Source organism: Epinephelus fuscoguttatus, linkage group LG4 (genome assembly GCF_011397635.1).
Source record: "Epinephelus fuscoguttatus linkage group LG4, E.fuscoguttatus.final_Chr_v1".
Taxonomy (NCBI): Eukaryota; Metazoa; Chordata; class Actinopteri; order Perciformes; family Serranidae; genus Epinephelus; species Epinephelus fuscoguttatus.
This window is the reverse complement of record NC_064755.1, coordinates 40,968,733-40,987,580: the sequence shown is the minus strand read 5'-3', so window position 1 is coordinate 40,987,580 and position 18,848 is coordinate 40,968,733. Positions and strand designations below refer to the sequence as shown.

General features: G+C 40.4%; 1 protein-coding gene across 2 annotated transcripts; it reads left to right on the top strand.

Annotated features, from left to right (window-relative positions):
• The first annotated feature begins 3,900 nt into the window (after positions 1-3,900).
• On the top strand, positions 3,901-17,948 carry rnf141 (ring finger protein 141). Of its 2 annotated transcripts, none has more exons than XM_049574693.1 (6): positions 3,901-3,976; positions 9,259-9,462; positions 10,171-10,279; positions 12,592-12,773; positions 14,582-14,689; positions 14,839-17,948. In XM_049574693.1, exons 2-6 carry the CDS (start codon positions 9,326-9,328, stop codon positions 14,987-14,989), a joined length of 687 nt encoding a protein of 228 aa, XP_049430650.1. In that variant the 5' UTR covers positions 3,901-3,976; positions 9,259-9,325; the 3' UTR covers positions 14,990-17,948. The 2 variants fall into 2 exon arrangements, with proteins under 2 accessions (XP_049430650.1, XP_049430651.1); XM_049574694.1 differs by having other exon boundaries at positions 3,909-3,976; positions 9,256-9,462.
• The last annotated feature ends 900 nt before the right edge of the window (positions 17,949-18,848 follow it).

Here is an 18,848-nt window from a genome sequence, read left to right as displayed (position 1 = left end):
CTTTATTCATTAGGCCACGTCTGCAGTGTTTAATGTTAGTCAGTCTGAGCTCTGACGGGCAGTGTTTTATAGGAATTAAAGGCTCCTGATACACCTGCGGGTTATTTGGTGTCATCTGCTGCCATCTGCTGGTGAATTAACAGACCGACACAAAGAGCCTCTGAGAGCTCTGTAACAGTCACCTGTTGAAATATAATAAAATGTCTCAGTTTGAAAGTGTAAAAACTAAACCTCATTATAAATCGTTGGCGTCAGTGTTTTACTGACTCACCCTGGTTAATATCCAACTCAGTGATTTATATTTTTATTTGTAGAAATAAGATTTATTATAACATTAAAACAGGTTAGTACATTTTAGATTGCATGTAGATGCATTACTCAAATTAAATTAATTTAAATGAAATTAATATGAAGTTAATGACACTTCTGTTTCCTCAGTCTGAACTCTGTCTCTGTGTCTCTCTAAACTAGAAGAAGAAAACAGTGACATTTACCTGAGAAGGCATCCTGCTCTTTTTGGGTCACTTCTCTAGAGTCAGGTCAGTTTTGTATTTACACAAGAAACACGCATTAGCCTCATCGTGTGTTACAGTCTGCACAACATACAACAGCCTCTGACTGAGGCCCTCAGTGAGCAGAAGGAAACATCAGCCCCCCAAAAACCTCTTTTATCAGAAACAGAAGTAAAGTTGAGGAGCGACAGAGGAGCGATTCCTCTTCAGACAAACAACAGGAGCGTGAACAGAGGAAAGTGACTGTGGGTAGAGTGTGTCTGTCTTCTCTTCAGGTGTCAGAGTTACAGGTGTCATTTATGAAGCTTCTCTGTATGAGTCTCCTTCTGAAGTCAGAGGAGATGACGGTGGATTTCCAGAGGAACTCCGCCCCATCACCCTGTGAGGCTCTGTGGAGTCCTCCTGCTTCCTGTAGCTCCATCGTCACAGAGGATCTCAGGCGGCGGCTGAACATCAGCTCCTTCATCCTCAGTTCCTGCGTCACCACCTGTTCACTGTAAACCCTGATTCACATATTCAACTTAAACCTTTTGGAAACTGCTTCACTCAAAACTTTTAGTTTAGTACAACACAGTAACATCAAAATTTTGAGTTCATATCGTCTGAGAGGAAGTTTATATCAGTTCAACAAAACTATTTGTTGTTGCTAGAGCATTTAATTCTTTCATATGAACATAAAAACATGGAGTAAACATTTTTACAAGTCCTTTATTTTGTTGAACTATAACAATATATTATGGTGAGCAGAGGTTTCTTGTTAACTAGAATACGAGAAAGAGATGAACTCTGAATCTTTCTTTCACCTCAGCACAGCTTCCTGTCTGACACTCTGATATCCACACAGGCGGGACGTCGCTAACTGTGAGTACGACTGAGCTCACTTTAACCACATCAACTGTGACCCGTCACATCCACTGTGAAATACAGAAACATTCATCACTGTATAACCTCAGTGATTTACAGCACATTTAAACACAGTTTTCTTAAACACTTTGTCTCAGGGCATGCTGGGAAGCTCTGCCCATTTAGCCCCAACACGCCACAATGTGTTACATGCACAATGACAGTGTTGTTTATTAGGAGAGATCAGCTTTATACATTTTAGTCAAATTAACTCAAGAGTTGTTGATTTAACATAAAAAATGATGTCGGGCTCACAGTGATGAGTTTTTGTGTCAAGTGAACATGAAATTTTTATGTCATGTTGACAATGCAGGGCATCTGTGTGGACTTTACATTAGGGTGTTGTGTCACAGATGGATTGGGGGGTTTACAGTGCACGCTGCTGCCAAAGACAAGAACAGACTGCAGCGAATCATTCGCTCTGCAGAGAAGCTGATTGGCTGTAATCTTTCGTCCCTCCAGGACTCTTTGGTGGGCAGGAAAGACTGTGGCTGACCCCACCCCCACAGGAAGCTGCTGGCTGTCGGGACCAAAACCTCAGGCCTCTGCAGTCAGACTCATCAACAAGAGTCTTCACCAACATTAACACACATTGGACTAAATTATTAAAGTATCAGATATATTGAGCATTTATAAAGAGCTCAAGTCTTAACGACCACTCAAAGAGCTTCACAACACAGACACCATTCATCTCATTCACACACAGGTGTCCGAGGCTACAAGGTGCCACCTGCTCATCAGGTAATCACTCACAAACACTCTGACAGGTAGACTGAAGTGGTCCGGGATCGAACCATCAACCTTTCGACTAGTAGACCCACCTCTTGTTTTATCTCCTGAACCTCAAAGATCTACTGTCTCTTCTCTTTATTCGTCTTACTGTGAACTTCTGCACGTCCTCTTCAATATGTTTCTGCACATTCCTGCCTCTTTTATTTGAAACAGTGACACTGAACATATTTTAAACTGCTTTTTTTAATATTTGACTTTTTACTTTTCACTTACTGACTTTTACTTTACTTTTTATTTCTGTTTCTTGTCTGTGCACCAAAACACCAAAGCACATCTGCTGTAAGTGAAAACCTGCCTGGTAATAAACTGATTCAGATTCTCTGACTGTGTCACAGGGACAGTTCACTGAGACGTAGCTGAAGTTTCTTCCTCTTGAATCTTTAATCATCCTCTTTATATCTGTCCCTCCCTGGGTCGTCTGCTCTGCTCCTGTCGTCCAATTCAAATGCATTTACCTCATTTTATTCCTCTGCTGTTTGTATTCTCTACGACACAGTCTGAATCAACCTCTCTTCATCCTCCACCTGCAGGTAAACAATAAATACTGATGGTTTAGTATTTGCTCTGTGATCAGAGAGAGTCGTGACACGCGGAGAAACAGCCATTATTTTTTATAAAGCATTCATTTGTGCTCTTATTCTTATAATGTGTGAAAATATTTGACACCATTTAGTCGGACAGCAGAGATCAGACTGTGGACTGAATCAAACAAACAAATGAAATATATTCTTGTTTCTTTATTTTAACTGATGATAGATTGGTTGTTCCCTGAGTCCCACTGAGATCGAGATCTAATTTTCAACAGAGACTTGAGAACAAAGTCTCTGGTTCTGGACTGATCACAGTTTTTAACTATTGTTCTGATGAACTCAGAGTTTTGATTGGTTTGGATATAGAAATAGAATTTAACCTAACCTGGCAAAAATGGCTTTGGATTATGGAAACATTTTGATAAAGACAATCATTCAGCATTCATTATTAATGTGGTCATATAAGTCACATCAATTGTACACTGTCATCATGACAATAAATCTGTGTCTACAAAGTTCACTGGATTAACTGGAAAACATTGGTACATGCAATAAAAAAGTTATTTTAAGCTTATTGATGCATTGTTTACATCCAATCCACTTATTTATGCTGAATAAGTATATGTGATTCATTTTGTGAGGAAAATTAATGTAGCCCTGAACAATCAGGGACTTTAAACATGCGATTACATATCAGAATATCAAACATACAGAAAGTCTTAGAAAAAAAATAAGAAGAAAATAATAAGATTAGACTGGACTTGTCCTAAGACAACATTTTAGCTTCCAAGAGGAAGGTGCATAGTTACGAGTTTCATACCATTTAAATTAGTTAATCTGAACAGAAAAGTTTCAGTCAGCGTAATTATAATTATCTTGTGCACTGTACAAAAAAACAATTAAGAATGTTTAAAATAAAAAGAAATTATGAAGAAAACCCTTGACCCAGTATTTATTTTTGTAAAAACCGTATGTTTTTTTGTTGTTGTTTTTCTGTAAAACCAGTATTTATATTTTATTTATTTATTTATTTATTTGTGGATCCAGTATTTTTTTATATTTGTTTGTAAACACAGTATTTATTTATTTATTTATTTATTTATATACGTGTTTATCCACCAACAGTAAAGTGAAAGTGTACGACGCGCTGTTACGTCATCAAACCGCGCCTGTGTTGTGTCAACACAAACAGCCAGCGGTGAAGTTTGGACTCGTCCCTCTGATGCTGTTCAGTGTTTGGTGAGAAAATAAGCTTCTGTTTCATTTCACATCAGGACACAGCGTCATATTAATATTCCTCAGCTTCACCTACAGAGACTCTGACTTTATTAAATCAGTACTTACGGAGCAAAGCGATGCTAAAAGCTCGTTAGCAACCTGCTGTGAGAAGCTAATGTTAGCATGTCGTGTTTGGACCGAGGTTCAGCGGATGGTTATAAAGTTTGACAGGTGATTTGAACAGAAGAATAATTCTGATATTCTCCACAGTGACGGTTAAATATTAAACAGTCTGTCCGTTAGCTCACTGATCGGTCACACTTTAATATGAGATGCTAATGTAGCTGAAACTGTTTGTCTGAGTTTCCGTTGGAGATGAAACCTTTAATCGCAGTTTGTTTTTTACAGAGATTTTATATCTGACAGCTTCAGACCGTGTTTCATAATGTACAGTCATGTTGTCAGCTGTCAGTCAGCGGCTACAGGAAGTCTCCACGTGACTTACCGGATGTGTTTGTTTGTTAAGTTAACGGCTGTAAATTAACGGGCGGTTCTCTTTCACTTCCGGTATCTCTGAGTCTCAGTTCAGCCCGAGGTCACTGAAACCGTCACTTCTGCATTATACACTGTTAGTCAGCATTAAAACTGTCAGGAGCAGCTGAGCTGAGTCTACACCAGGATGAACCTGCTGAAGCTGTATGCTCACACACACACACACACACACACACACACACACACACACACACACACACAGGCCTGAAATACACACATGCACAAACGTGAGGGGGGCTGCCCATGGACAGGCGCCTCGAGCAGTTGAGGGTTTAGTGCCCTGCTCAGGGGCACCTGAGGTGAAGTGGCACCTCTCCAGGTACCAGTTCACACTCCATACTTGGTCTGTTGCATGGGGACGAAGAGCTGAAGACCTTACGGTTCCCAAACCAGGAACCTGTAAACTGAGCTACTGCTGCTCCCTTAATGGTCTGTGCAGCACACAGCACCTGTCTGTCTGTCTGTCTGTCATCAGACCTTCAGTTTGGATGAGGACAAATCTTTCTTGACCAGTACACAGAGGTGCACAGTCACAGTCATACAGCTCCTAACGTTTGTCCTAATATACACTGTGTGTCTCCTGTTGTCTGTCTGAGAGAGTTTTCTAAAAACAGTGCATTTGCAACCTCTGTTCACACTGAGCTCTTCTGGACTCTGAACATTATGTGTAGATATATTCTGACGTTACTTTGTATGAGGTTGTGTTTCAGGTGTTGTTTTGCGTATCTGTTTATCTATCTGGATTCTGTAGTACCTCAGTTTTTGGTAGCCACCTCTCTGTGCCTCATGTAGCCCCTCCACTTTGCCCGTATCTGTCTGGCTGCTGATGTGGGAAAGGCTCGACCTGATCTGGGAAGCTGCCTGGTAAAGATCAGTCTGATGGCCTAATGGGTCTGTACCAGGGTTTCATTGTGTGTTCGTGCAGGGCATCATCATCTACTCAGTTCTTCAGCTTGTTCCTGTTGTTTCTCCTCGTACCTGGGAGAGGTCAGTGCTGAGTGGGTCGTTTACTCACAGATGGATCCTATCATTCAGTTATATATTCTCTGTCCTGATTGTTGTTTGAACCTCAGCTGGTTATTTGCAGTTCCTGCTGGTTGTCTCACACTGATGAAGGATTTTTAGCTGAGGCGTGTCAGTTTCTGTTCATTTTGCCCACATTAAATATGATTTAAAAAGAAGAACCTTTACTAAGTAAAATTGAAAAAAAAAAAAGTATTTTACACAATCGTGTGCTTCTGAATAAATACATAGTTCATTTTTACTAATTCTTGCACTTGTCTTACTTCTGTTGTGACTCTATTAGGCACTGGTTTTGCTTTTGCTTCTTTACAACACTTCTTATCTTGTATATTTTGAATATTTTGATTGATATTTAATACTCTGTTGTTTCTAAAATTGGGCCCAGTGTGTGACCATGACCCGGGAACCCACTGATTGTTGTTACTGGTTAGTGAAAGTTAATGCTTGTTACTGGTATTTATGTTACTGTAATTGAAGTTCTCTCTGGCACAAGATTTTTCTTCAGGATAAAGTCAATTCTGGTGAACTGAGCTGAATTGAAATAGTTTGACCAGTTTGTTGTAGAAGAGTTTGACTGTCCTGCACAGACACCTGATCTCAACCCTCCAACTACCTGAAGTTTCTGGGTGAACTGGACTCTTATCCAGATGTTGATCTCACTGATGCTGATGTGCCTGAATGAGAGCAAATCTCTGCAGACAGGATCCAAACTGTCAAAGAAAAACCTTTTCATGAGAGGAGGAACTGTTACAGCAGCATGTTAATGTCCAGCAGTCACATGTCTGTGTATCTGTTGGTCATGTGTTGTGTTATAAAGTTATAAGGCAACAAACTGTGACTGGTCTGTGTGATGTGAGGTCACCTTATTTACAGTTTACAAACCAAGAGATTCAGTTTTTTCAGTTTAGTGTTTTCTTCTTTTAGCTTGGGTTTTAAATTTGTTCATCTTACCCAGTTCTAGTGACCGCATGTTTATTTCCTGTAGTTTAATTGTTACTCTGCATGGACTCTCTGGGAGGTTGTAGCTCAGTCTCAAAACTTGTGGTAAACAAGGACTTGATAAAAGAAATGGAGTATGTGGAGAAACACAGCCGTGAACCTGGCAGGTTTTTCGTCTGAAAGTTCATGGGCACACGGCTGCTGAAGATCATAACCAGAGCCTTCCGTCATGTTAAGATCAGCAGCTCTATCTAAAACCTTTCTTTGTGTTTTTCCTCGTGGAGATGAGGAGGGCGTATGAAGTTTATTGCAGGCAGAAATATGACATATTTCCCTCAGTGTTCCTCCTGTACTCGTTGTGGTTGAGTCATTCTGCAGTTTAATTTGAATGCTGAGTTTGTGGAGCACTCGAGGGATAATTTCAGAAAATGGTGAAATAAAAAATTTGTTTTGGTTCATTAAATTTGTTTTCCAGTTTACCATGGTAATAAAATATGAATTAAAATAGGCGAACTTGGCAATAATGTGATGACATGGTAAAAATTCAAATCTCAAACACCATCAGTAAATATTGACTCTTCATTTATTTTAATATAATTTTGTATCTCATGCTCACTGATCATCAGCCTCCTCTGTCAGAGGATTAGTAACCATCTGTCACGGCCTTAAAATTTAATTAAAGCAAATGTAATACATGAGAAATTAGGTTTATTATTTATTATTATAAATAATAAGATTATAAAGAGCAGACGTGTAGTTGAACTGAAAACAACCCTTAGGTGCTGCACCTGAGTTTTATAATGGTCGGAATATCCTGCAGTTTATTGTGACATCATGCCGTCCAAAATGTTGTTGACATTCTTATGTAAACAAACACACATGTAAACACAACAGGCAGTAATGTACATACGGTACAGGCCAAAAGTTTGGACACACCTTCTCATTCAATGTGTTTTCTTTATTTTCATGACTATTTACATTGTAGATTCTCACTGAAGGCATCAAAACTATGAATGAACACATGTGGAGTTATGTACTTAACAAAAAAAGGTGAAATAACTGAAAACATGTTTTATATTCTAGTTTCTTCAAAATAGCCACCCTTTGCTCTGATTACTGCTTTGCACACTCTTGGCATTCTCTCCATGAGCTTCAAGAGGTAGTCACCTGAAATGGTTTCCACTTCACAGGTGTGCCTTATCAGGGTTAATTAGTGGAATTTCTTGCTTTATCAATGGGGTTGGGACCATCAGTTGTGTTGTGCAGAAGTCAGGTTAATACACAGCCGACAGCCCTATTGGACAACTGTTAAAATTCATATTATGGCAAGAACCAATCAGCTAACTAAAGAAAAACGAGTGGCCGTCATTACTTTAAGAAATGAAGGTCAGTCAGTCCGGAAAATTGCAAAAACTTTAAATGTGTCCCCAAGTGGAGTCGCAAAAACCATCAAGCGCTACAACGAAACTGGCACACATGAGGACCGACCCAGGAAAGGAAGACCAAGAGTCACCTCTGCTTCTGAGGATAAGTTCATCCGAGTCACCAGCCTCAGAAATGGCAAGTTAACAGCAGCTCAGATCAGAGACCAGATGAATGCCACACAGAGTTCTAGCAGCAGACCCATCTCTAGAACAACTGTTAAGAGGAGACTGCGCCAATCAGGCCTTCATGGTCAAATAGCTGCTAGGAAACCACTGCTAAGGAGAGGCAACAAGCAGAAGAGATTTGTTTGGGCCAAGAAACACAAGGAATGGACATTAGACCAGTGGAAATCTGTGCTTTGGTCTGATGAGTCCAAATTTGAGATCTTTGGTTCCAACCGCCGTGTCTTTGTGAGACGCAGAAAAGGTGAACGGATGGATTCCACATGCCTGGTTCCCACTGTGAAGCATGGAGGAGGAGGTGTGATGGTGTGGGGGTGTTTTGCTGGTGACACTGTTGGGGATTTATTCAAAATTGAAGGTACACTGAACCAGCATGGCTACCACAGCATCCGGCAGCGACATGCCATCCCATCCGGTTTGCGTTCAGTTGGACGACCATTTATTTTTCAACAGGACAATGACCCCAAACACACCTTCAGGCTGTGTAAGGGCTATTTGACCAAGAAGGAGAGTGATGGAGTGCTGCGGCAGATGACCTGGCCTCCACAGTCACCGGACCTGAACCCAATCGAGATGGTTTGGGGTGAGCTGGACCGCAGAGTGAAGGCAAAGGGGCCAACAAGTGCTAAACACCTCTGGGAACTCCTTCAAGACTGTTGGAAAACCATTTCAGGTGACTACCTCTTGAAGCTCATGGAGAGAATGCCAAGAGTGTGCAAAGCAGTAATCAGAGCAAAGGGTGGCTATTTTGAAGAAACTAGAATATAAAACATGTTTTCAGTTATTTCACCTTTTTTTGTTAAGTACATAACTCCACATGTGTTCATTCATAGTTTTGATGCCTTCAGTGAGAATCTACAATGTAAATAGTCATGAAAATAAAGAAAACGCATTGAATGAGAAGGTGTGTCCAAACTTTTGGCCTGTACTGTATGTATATGTATGGATTTGATCATGTTTGCTGACCTGAAAATTGATGATGTAATAATCGTAACAGGTTGAAGAGTCTGAGATATGACGTTGTAGATTGTTCCTGGTGTCAGACCTCTCAGAAACATCTCAGATAATTTCAGTGACCGATGTAGAGTAACATCTGAGTAAAGGTCAGAGGGTCCTGGTTAGAGACACACACACTGTCACACATTAATAAAACCTGTGTGTGAACTGTTTGTGTCCCAGCAGGCTCTGCAGAGCTGAATGAGGTGCAGCTTCCTGTCAGTGCTGTTTTCTAAGTGCTGCTGCAGCCACGATGGGCCAGCAGCTCTCAGGCCAGGCGGTGATGACCCGTCTGCCTGAGAAGCTGGTCAAACACGTCGGACTGGTGCGTGACAGCGGCTACCTGACCTACGAGGAGTTTCTGGCGAGAGTGGCCGAACTCAACGATGTGTAAGTCACAGTTTGTTCTGGACAAACAGGAAGTAGTTCAGTGTAAAAACACAGCTGTTGTCCATTGGCTGTGGAAGCAAACAGCTGTGAGGAAAGTTGACTGAAGTTATCTCCACCTGAATGCTTGGATGTTTAATTGATTTTACTTTGACTTCTCTGACTGAGAGCTAAACTCACTGCACAGCACGCTGCAGTGCTTTGAAGGATTTGGATTTGGCCCATCTTTATTCCCTGGACACCGGCCGGCTTCTGCCAATTTAATTTGAGCTCAGTAGCTCTCAGAGACAGAAACTGAGAGGCAGGATCACACGTTTAAATCATGTTGTTCTCACTCAGAATGAAGAAGTCATTTGGATAAACTGAATAATATTCATGCAGCATAATGTAAGTGGTTACACAGCAGTATATCACTGAGTGTAGGAACATGCAGTGTGGATCTGAACAGATCTGTGTTTGGATGGATCTGTATTGACTGTAGAAAGCTGAGTTCACAGACGAATGTGGTGAGTGATGGAACAGTGTGCACACAGTTAACCCTGCACAAACAGCAGCTTTGGACAGAAACACACTTTGAATTTAGGAGAAAACCTCCCAGCTGAATGTAGCTGTGTTTGATTTGAACATTACTTTGTGTTCATAACAGCAGTAAAAACGATGCAGAGTGGTTTATTGAGCTGAATGTGTCCTCTCTTTCTGGATCTCTATCAGGACGGCCAAACTGGCGACCGGGCAGCAGAAGCACCTGCTGTTTGAGGTGCAGCCAGGATCTGATGCCACGGCCTTGTGGAAGGTGGCTGTCAGGGTCCTCTGTACCAAGGTGAGCCCACAGAGCGCTCCTCATTCACATCACACGCCGACGACAGCGTCTGCCCACACCTTTGATTCTGTGTCAGAGAGATGAGCAGACACAAGTAGAGAAACTGAAGCCGTACACTGAGATCATGTTCTGTATAAGCTGAGGTCAGGGATATTTCTGAGTTTATGTGTGTCTCTAGTCAGATTATTGAACATGTTAAAATAATACAAACACAAAATAAAACGTATGAGCAATAAAAACAAAAGAAAACAGGATCCTCAGCAACATTTAAATATATAAATAACATTGTTCATGTTCAGACGGGGTTGAAAGATGGAATAAACTTTCCTGGTCCCACTCCCTCATATTTTTATATACTAATCATAAACTGGAAGTGATTTCCAGAAAGTTACAATATGTACCTGTAATATTTCACAATAAATTAAAATTTTAGCACCTTAAAGGCTACAACTGTGATATTTGACTGTATTCATGCAGGTAAATACAGTAACTCTACAGAAGAACTCTGTTAAATCACAGTAATATATGGAGTTTAACTGTAAGATTACAGTTAAATACTGTAATTCTTTGGGAGCACAAAACAGAATTACAAAGTTCTTCACATGACAACAATTAAAACAGACCAGCCATGAAAACAACACCTTTTAAAGAGCTGATAAATAAAGATAAAAACTAAGGAAATAAAAGACATTTTAAATGAACTGAAAACTCAGGTAAAATTCAGGAAAAACTGAATTAAAGAACAGACTTAAAAGACGACTTCTGCTGCCCGAGGACCTCAAAGAATGTCCTGGTGCGTACGTTACTTAGAGGTCTGAGATACAGCTGGGAGAGAGACCATGAAGAGCCTTAAAGTGATCAGTAAAATCTTTAAATCACAGTAATATGCAGACAGACAGAGCTGCTGTGAGATCACAGTAATTTACTGTAAAAAAAAAAAAATGTCACAGTAACTTACAGTGACAGTGATGCAACTAGTAGTCAGTAATTTACTGTAAATGTACAGTCAGATATTTCACAGTGTAGAAAATAAAAGTTCAGTTTACAGCCATCAGTGTTCGTGATATTTATCTTAAAAAAATCAATTCTTTCAGACGGAGCGAGAACAAAATAAACAGAACAGACAAATCAAAACCATCAAACAGTCACAAACCAGAAAGAACCAGATTGAAACTTGCTGATCAGACTCGTAACCAATCAGCGTTTTGTTCCTGAGGAGTTTGGATAGAGTCAGCTCATCATTACAGTGAGTCCACAGATCAACAGACTGAGTTAAAACATTGTGAAGTTTAGCATTTTGTTCTTATTGGTGTTTTTGAATATACAGTTTTCTCTCAGCTGAATCAGCCCCTGGATACTGTGAGGCAACTGTTGATGAGCTGCTCTGATCATAGTTTGGATAGTTTAATAATTAGTCAGATCTTTATAACGGTTACAGCAGTGTGTCAGTGTGGAGGTCGACCTGTAACATGCAGACATCGGCCTTTTTACAATCAAACAGGAAATACAAACTGGGTTTGAATCAAATCTGCTCTTTTTTAAATACAGACTTTGATATTGATTTAGTTGATCTCACCCAGATCATCTGACACATTTTTCTTGTAGGCTGAATTTTATATTTCAGGGGTCATCTCTTGTCTCTTGATTATTATCTGAGACGCTGCAGCACATTCTCAAAAACTATTTTAAATGAGGAATCTATAACAGAGATGATGTGTTCGTGGGAATGCAGCAATAAACCTGTGAAAATGTGAGTGCACGTGGCTGCTGAACAATAAAACCAGAGCCTTCGGGGTCTCATGTTTCCAAAGATCTAATGCTTTCTCTCCGTACATGGAGCTTCTGGGTCAGGATTTCTCCTCCTGGAGAAGAGGAGGGAGTATGAAGTTATTGCAAGAAGAAATATTACATATTTCCCTCAGTATTCTGCAGGTACTCATCGTGGTTGAGTCATTGTGCAATTTGATTTTTGTGAGAACACACTGTGAGTTTGTGCAGCACTGACAGGCCAGCTGCATTTAAGTATAACCTGTAAACTGTATCACACAAACAACCAAATCTCAGCTAATTAACTGATGATCTGAATCATGTTTTACTGTCTCAGGATGATCACGTGTTTCAGACGCTCTCATCGACACAATTTTTACACACTGAAATCTGAAAATTTAAGATTCAGCAGCTTGAATAAACTCACCACCAGTGTCACTGGTTAAACCCAGCGACATCACAGCGGTGACGGACTGTGACTGCATGTGTTAATACACACCACTGTGTCATGTGTGACTCATGTGATTCTGTCTCCCTGCTCTCAGATCAATAAGGAGAACGGTATGGTGGAGGCATCACGCATCATGAACCTGTACCAGTTCATCCAGCTGTACCGTGACATCACCAGCCAGGCTGCGGAGGTGCTGTCTGCAGAGGGCGCCACCGAGGGCCCTTCTGCTCAGCTCCCCTCCACAGACTCCTGCCAGGCCAGCATGTGGATGGGCAGGTGGGTGCACATAAACAGGTCTCTGTATGAATCTGTTTCACATTAAACAAGAGTCTTCAACAGAAATTAACACTTTAATTTACATCCAGAAGGCTGAGTGCTTTATGTGTTAGATTGATTTGGTACTAAATGTTCTTTACAGCTCTCCTGCTGTTTGTGTTCACACTGTTAATGTAGGTCTCTGTAGGAGCATCCTGTTTAACCGTCACATGATGACCTCAGACAGAGCGAGACTGATCAGTATTTTTATTGGATAACATGGTTTTTAAACATAATAGTTAAACTCTGAAAGGAGGCAGGAAGCAGATGGACTCCTTCCTGCTCGCCCTGGGGTGACTGTTGTAAGAGCAGTGCACATCAATGTGGCTAATGTTAGTGTTAGAGGAAACACTGGGGAGATTCAGCCTCAGTCACACACACACAGTGTGTCTCATATCACATCCCTCTGTTAGTACACTTCAGTGTAGTACACTATGTACTTACTGATTAGTGCGCTAATTTTAGCGAGGGGTGTTTTCTCAAATCGCACACTGCTGTTTTGCACCTATCAGAAGTGACAACAGCTTTTTTCCTTTAAAACAGTGAATCACAAACACACAGTGGAGCATTATCACCAACATGTGAGCCTTATCTCCGCCCGCACGTAAACCAAACTTACGCCACAACGTCAGTGCTGATTGAAATGTGCCAAGTTAGCTAGCCAGCAAATGCTAACGTTAGCACTTGCATCATTGTTGGTGGTTCCAAATCATCACAGAGCCAACAAGCATCACTGACGGCTTCTGTTCGACAACAGTTTTGGTACTCAGTGCAAAAACATGTAGAACTATCAGGCTTCTTGTTGTCTCCAGCTGCCATGTCAAAAGTTAAGAGATTTGGTGTGTTAGATGGCAATCGTTGAGGGTGAGAAGTGTCCGTCATTCCACACTCAACTTTTGGACCGTTTTGAGTGCGTCAGTAGCTCACTGCATTTTCCCACACTGTGCAGTGTGAACACACTTAGAGCACTAAAGATATGAAGTGTTTAGTACAGAATATGTGATTGGAGAAACATTCCCAGACTCAGATGAGGAGTTTGTTGTGCATCAGAATCAACAACTAGCAGCCCTATCAGAATGCTAAGTGTTGTTAGCGTCTTTCATTAATATTGTTTATTAGCTTGTAGGCTAACTGGCAGTAGATGACACAGTGTCAGTGTCTGTGAAACACACAGTATCTGCTGTGATGGGGTTTTGGGCAGACAGTGTGAGGAAGCTCCAGGGTTGGTTTACATCCATAAACTGCACATTACACCATGTTTACTGTCAGAACTTTGATTGTGCTAATGCTAACTGCTCTCTGTACTGACAGTCCACTCTGTGCTGCAGGTGTCAGGGGATAATTAGTCAGCATTGTGTTTTCAGCTTCAGCTTCCTGGAGGCCAAAAAGTCACTGAATGTTGGTTTGTGTAAAATGTAAAGTTTTTCTGACTCACAGCATGGCGGGTGTCGGTGCTGCTGGACAACAGGAAAAGGTTGTTAAATGTCCCACATGCTGCTGAAATGATGGATTTTATAAGTTATCTTGCAGCAGAGTGACAGTTTATCCCTCTGGATAGATTCCCATCTATAGGAGGAGCTGAGGAGGCTGACGGCATCTTTTTTACATTCTCATGCATTTTATAACACTGAGGGAGATTTTTCTTTGATTGAAAGCCATCGAGACTCATCCAGCATCAGGCCTGTCACACCAAAATGACATTGCGGGGGCAGCGACACCTTCCTCCTTAGAGGACGGTTTGATGTCTTTCTCTTGGTGTGTCTGTGCAGAGTGAAGCAGCTGACCGATGAAGAGGAGTGCTGCATCTGCATGGACGGGAAGGCTGACCTCATTCTGCCCTGTGCTCACAGCTTCTGTCAGAAGTGCATTGATAAATGGTGAGGTGATGGATTAAAGATCGAACCAGTTAAAATAATTCTTCTTGTGCTTTGTAAATCATTCAAAGTTTTCACAGAGACGTTTCAGCCACCCATGTTATGAACACACACACTGACAGTAATGATTACACTCTCTGGTGTTCCTGCAGGAGCGGGCAGAGCCGGAACTGTCCGATATGTCGCCTGCAAGTGACCGCTGCCAACGAGTCGTGGGTAATGTCTGATTTCCCCACAGAGGACGACATAGCTGGCTACATCCTCAACTTGGCTGATGAGGCGGGCCACCCACACAGGCCTTAACACAGACGGCACGCTGAGCCAGTTAGACGAGGAGAGAAATCGACCCGCACCAAGTAGACTCTACACACTGCAACACAAAATGTCACTTTCACTGAGGAGGAGATTTTTCCTAAAAAGCTAACGATGCAGAAGAAACCAGCAGAGTTTCCTGCTCGTTGTGTTCTCACACACAGGTTCAGAAAATGAAACCTTGTCTCTTTTAAGTCCCAAAAAAACTCCCAGGATGCTCTGTGTAACCCCAGTAACTGTAGATGTGAAACTTCATGGGATCTGTGTGTCTGAAGAGAAAATTCAGCATCTGTAATATAATAAAATAAATAATAAAATATTAATTTAACACACAGAGTAACAGAAAGTACACTGAAAGGTTTTGCAGTAATATTAGGGGTTAATTTAACTTGAAGTCAGACACCTGTGTGTGCTGGGATTAATCAGGCACTTTATGACAGGGATCCAGATCAGACTTCTGCACAGGTCTGATTTTTAAGACCTGCTCCTGAACTGGCACCACGACGTGCAATACTGTATCTGCCACCTGTTGATATGACCCATAAGGTCCTTAACACAACCTGACCCGTCAACACAAGAGCTGCAGCCCGACCCAAAAAACACAAATCTTATAATAACCATGCACTGTTTGGTCAGGCAGCACAATTAAGACATCGTTCTGGGATCCTTCGTACATGTGAAACTCAGATAATATTCTTTAATATGAAGGTAATCAAATAAATACAGTTTAAAGAATATTTTTTGCTTATTCTGATAATATTGAGCAGCACATCTGCACAGTTAGTAACACACCTGATTGAACTGAGCCTCATTTTCCAGGTGGTGCAGCAGACGAGCCGACACACAGAGTCAGCAGTCAGATGAATAAAACATTAAACATTACATGACATTATTTAATTTTAATGTATTTATCATCCAACACCTGTAATCCAACAGCTATGGGGTTTTTTTTATCCGCAACTGAACCTGGAAATAAAACAACGCCGAAATACCACCTGCACATCACCTGTCTTTGCGGGTCACTTCCTGGCAGGTCCCCGACCTGACGCAGGACTCTGATCCTGATCCTGTCATGTTGATATAAATGGGACAGAAGCTGAGACAGAGGAGCTGAACCAAGGTCAGCCCTCGTATTCAGAGAGGGTTTAATAAGTTTGACTCATATATTCAAAGTTTTAAAGAATTTAAATGAACAGTTCGACGTTTTGGTGAAACTACCCTGATTCACTTTCTTGTTTGTACAGTAAATATGAAGCTGCGGTTAGCTTAGCTTAGCATAAAGGCTGGAGATGGGGGGAGCTGACTTGGCTTCATCCAGTCATGACAAAATTCACACATTATATGTTTGTTTGTGTACTTTGTCTTTGGAGTGGTTATAGAGGCAGATGTTAAGTGTAAATTAGTGATCTTGTCTTGCTTTGACAGAGCTGGGCTAACAATTTCCTCCTGTTTCCAGTCTTTGTGCTAAGCTAAGCTAAGCTAACTGACTGACTGACTGACTGCTGGACTCATATTTACCAGACAGAAGTGAGAGTGGAGTCGATCTTCTCGTCTACGCCTGGAAACAAACGCGTTTTCCCAATACGTTGAACTTAAAGTGCAAATCTAAGACACAGCGTTGCGTAAAACTGACCTTGTTCCCACCTGTAATGCTGTTCTGTCGTCTGTGCAATGTAAGCCTGCATGTTTATATCCCACACGACACGCCGTCTGAGCCGTGTCATGTGACCCTGTGATGAGCTGACATTCTGATCCAGGTCAGACGCGACACAGTGACTGGTGATGGTCTGTGAGTGAAGTGAACAGAACCAAATAGTTTTATATGATTTTAAATGACTCGGCTTGCTGTTGTGTCTCTGTTGTTGGAAATAACCACTATTAGTCATCTCTGTTTTTCTCATCTTGTTTTACTTTGTACATATATATTTTTTAATTTACCATAATTTTGTTATGGTTATTTTAATCTGATTGCTGTATTAGTGTAGTTAGTGTAGTTTACACTCCCAGAACGACCAGTCGCGTCTTTGCTCTGCTCTGTCGTCATGCCGACAGTTAAACACAGCTGATTGAATTAGGCAGCTTTTCAGTTACAAATCTACTTTTGTATAATTAAAGCAACATAGAATTTCAAACCACACATAGTTTTATTTTAAATAAGTATTTCTTGCTGAGTTTCCAGGTCACATAAATCACAGGCAGCACTTTAAGAGAAACGATGGTTGTGATTGATGAGGTCTGGATTCACACTGAAGTATTTAAAAAATGTGAAAATATTCACCTTAATTTTCATTAGAGTGATAAATCTCTATTTACTGAAATCTAATACATTAATTAAAGATGTAAAGATATGGAACGATAACTTAGTGTTTTGTTGTGACATTCAGCGAGTTCATCAGTTTTGCATCAGATCACATTTAGATAATTTTACATTTTCCTCCAAATAATGAGACGATATGAAACACAATGATTTACATGATATATGATTATTCATTTTACAGAGCAGTCATAGACATTTGATTTCTGTTTATTTAACAGACCATAAACGTGAATTTTAATTTGATCAAAAGTCATTTCTGGTTGTGACGCTGACAAATCGCACTTTGAAACCTTGCCGTAGCTTTTTTGGTGTTCGAGCATTTAACCTACAGATGATTTCATCTCTGTGGTGAAAATTATTATCATAAACTGTAAAACTTAAACAGCAGCACTGCAAAGAAATGAGCAGCATTAAGAGACCTTTCTTTCTTCTTCATTACTGCCTGGTCCAGTTAAAAATGTATAAAACAAAGTTGTAATATTAAAGAATGAGAATATGTTCAGTAGATTACTGTAAAGCTTCTGATTCACAAAGTCGCTGTGTAAATTTGCTGAATGGAAGGAGGTGTATTAAAGCTGAATGGATTCGTACTGTATTCTCCTTAATAAAGAGATACTCACTTTTTGCACTTTATCATTTTGTGTTATGTCGGATTAAAAGATGAATGGATCTTTAATCTCTTCAGTTAATTAGGGAACGTTCTTAGTCGCTTTAATTAATTTAGAAACAAGTTGTGTTACTGATCATTAAAAGCTTTTAATCCATCTCCATTAAAAACACACAAAGGATCATGTGAGCTACTGTGTTACTGCATTTTACACTATGTCAGGGAACAATCAAAAATCAGGATGTGCCCATGTGTCCAGTGTAGTAATTCTAATAATTTATTGTAATAAATTGGTATTGATTTGTAGTCACATGGGGACATTAAAGGTAAGCTACTGAAGAAAAAAAATGCTATAATTAATAATATTAGAAAAGGTACTAAAATCCAAAATAAAGAAAGAGGTATGTCCTGTTTGTCCAGTGCAGTTATACTGTTTGGTAGGTATTTATAGTTTTTTTTTTGGACCTTGGCTCCCTCGTCAAAAGCTTTTGGGATTATTCGATTGGATTTTGGATTATTACAGAAAATAAACTCTGCGGCAAACCAACGTTTATGATACATTTTGTTCAGCAAGAACAATCTTTAGGCTACATGTTGACATCCTTTTTGAAGCCTAAATGCATTCACCAGAAGTAAAAAGCAAAAGTTAGGCTGTGAACAAAGACACCACGGTCACATGACTAAACATCACCACAACAATATTCTGTCCTTTCAATAAGCCACTTGTTAGCATTCACCAATGAGACACAAAGACGCTTCAAAATGTACGAGTTGTGTATTTACTGATATATTTTATGTCATAGAACAAAACTTGAAAGTTTCCTCAGCTTGTGTGAAGCACAGACCTTATTTCAGGCATCGAACCAAAAGCACATTCAAAAACCAACTGACTTTGAGACGAGGGAACTTAAGTGCTTAAACAATGG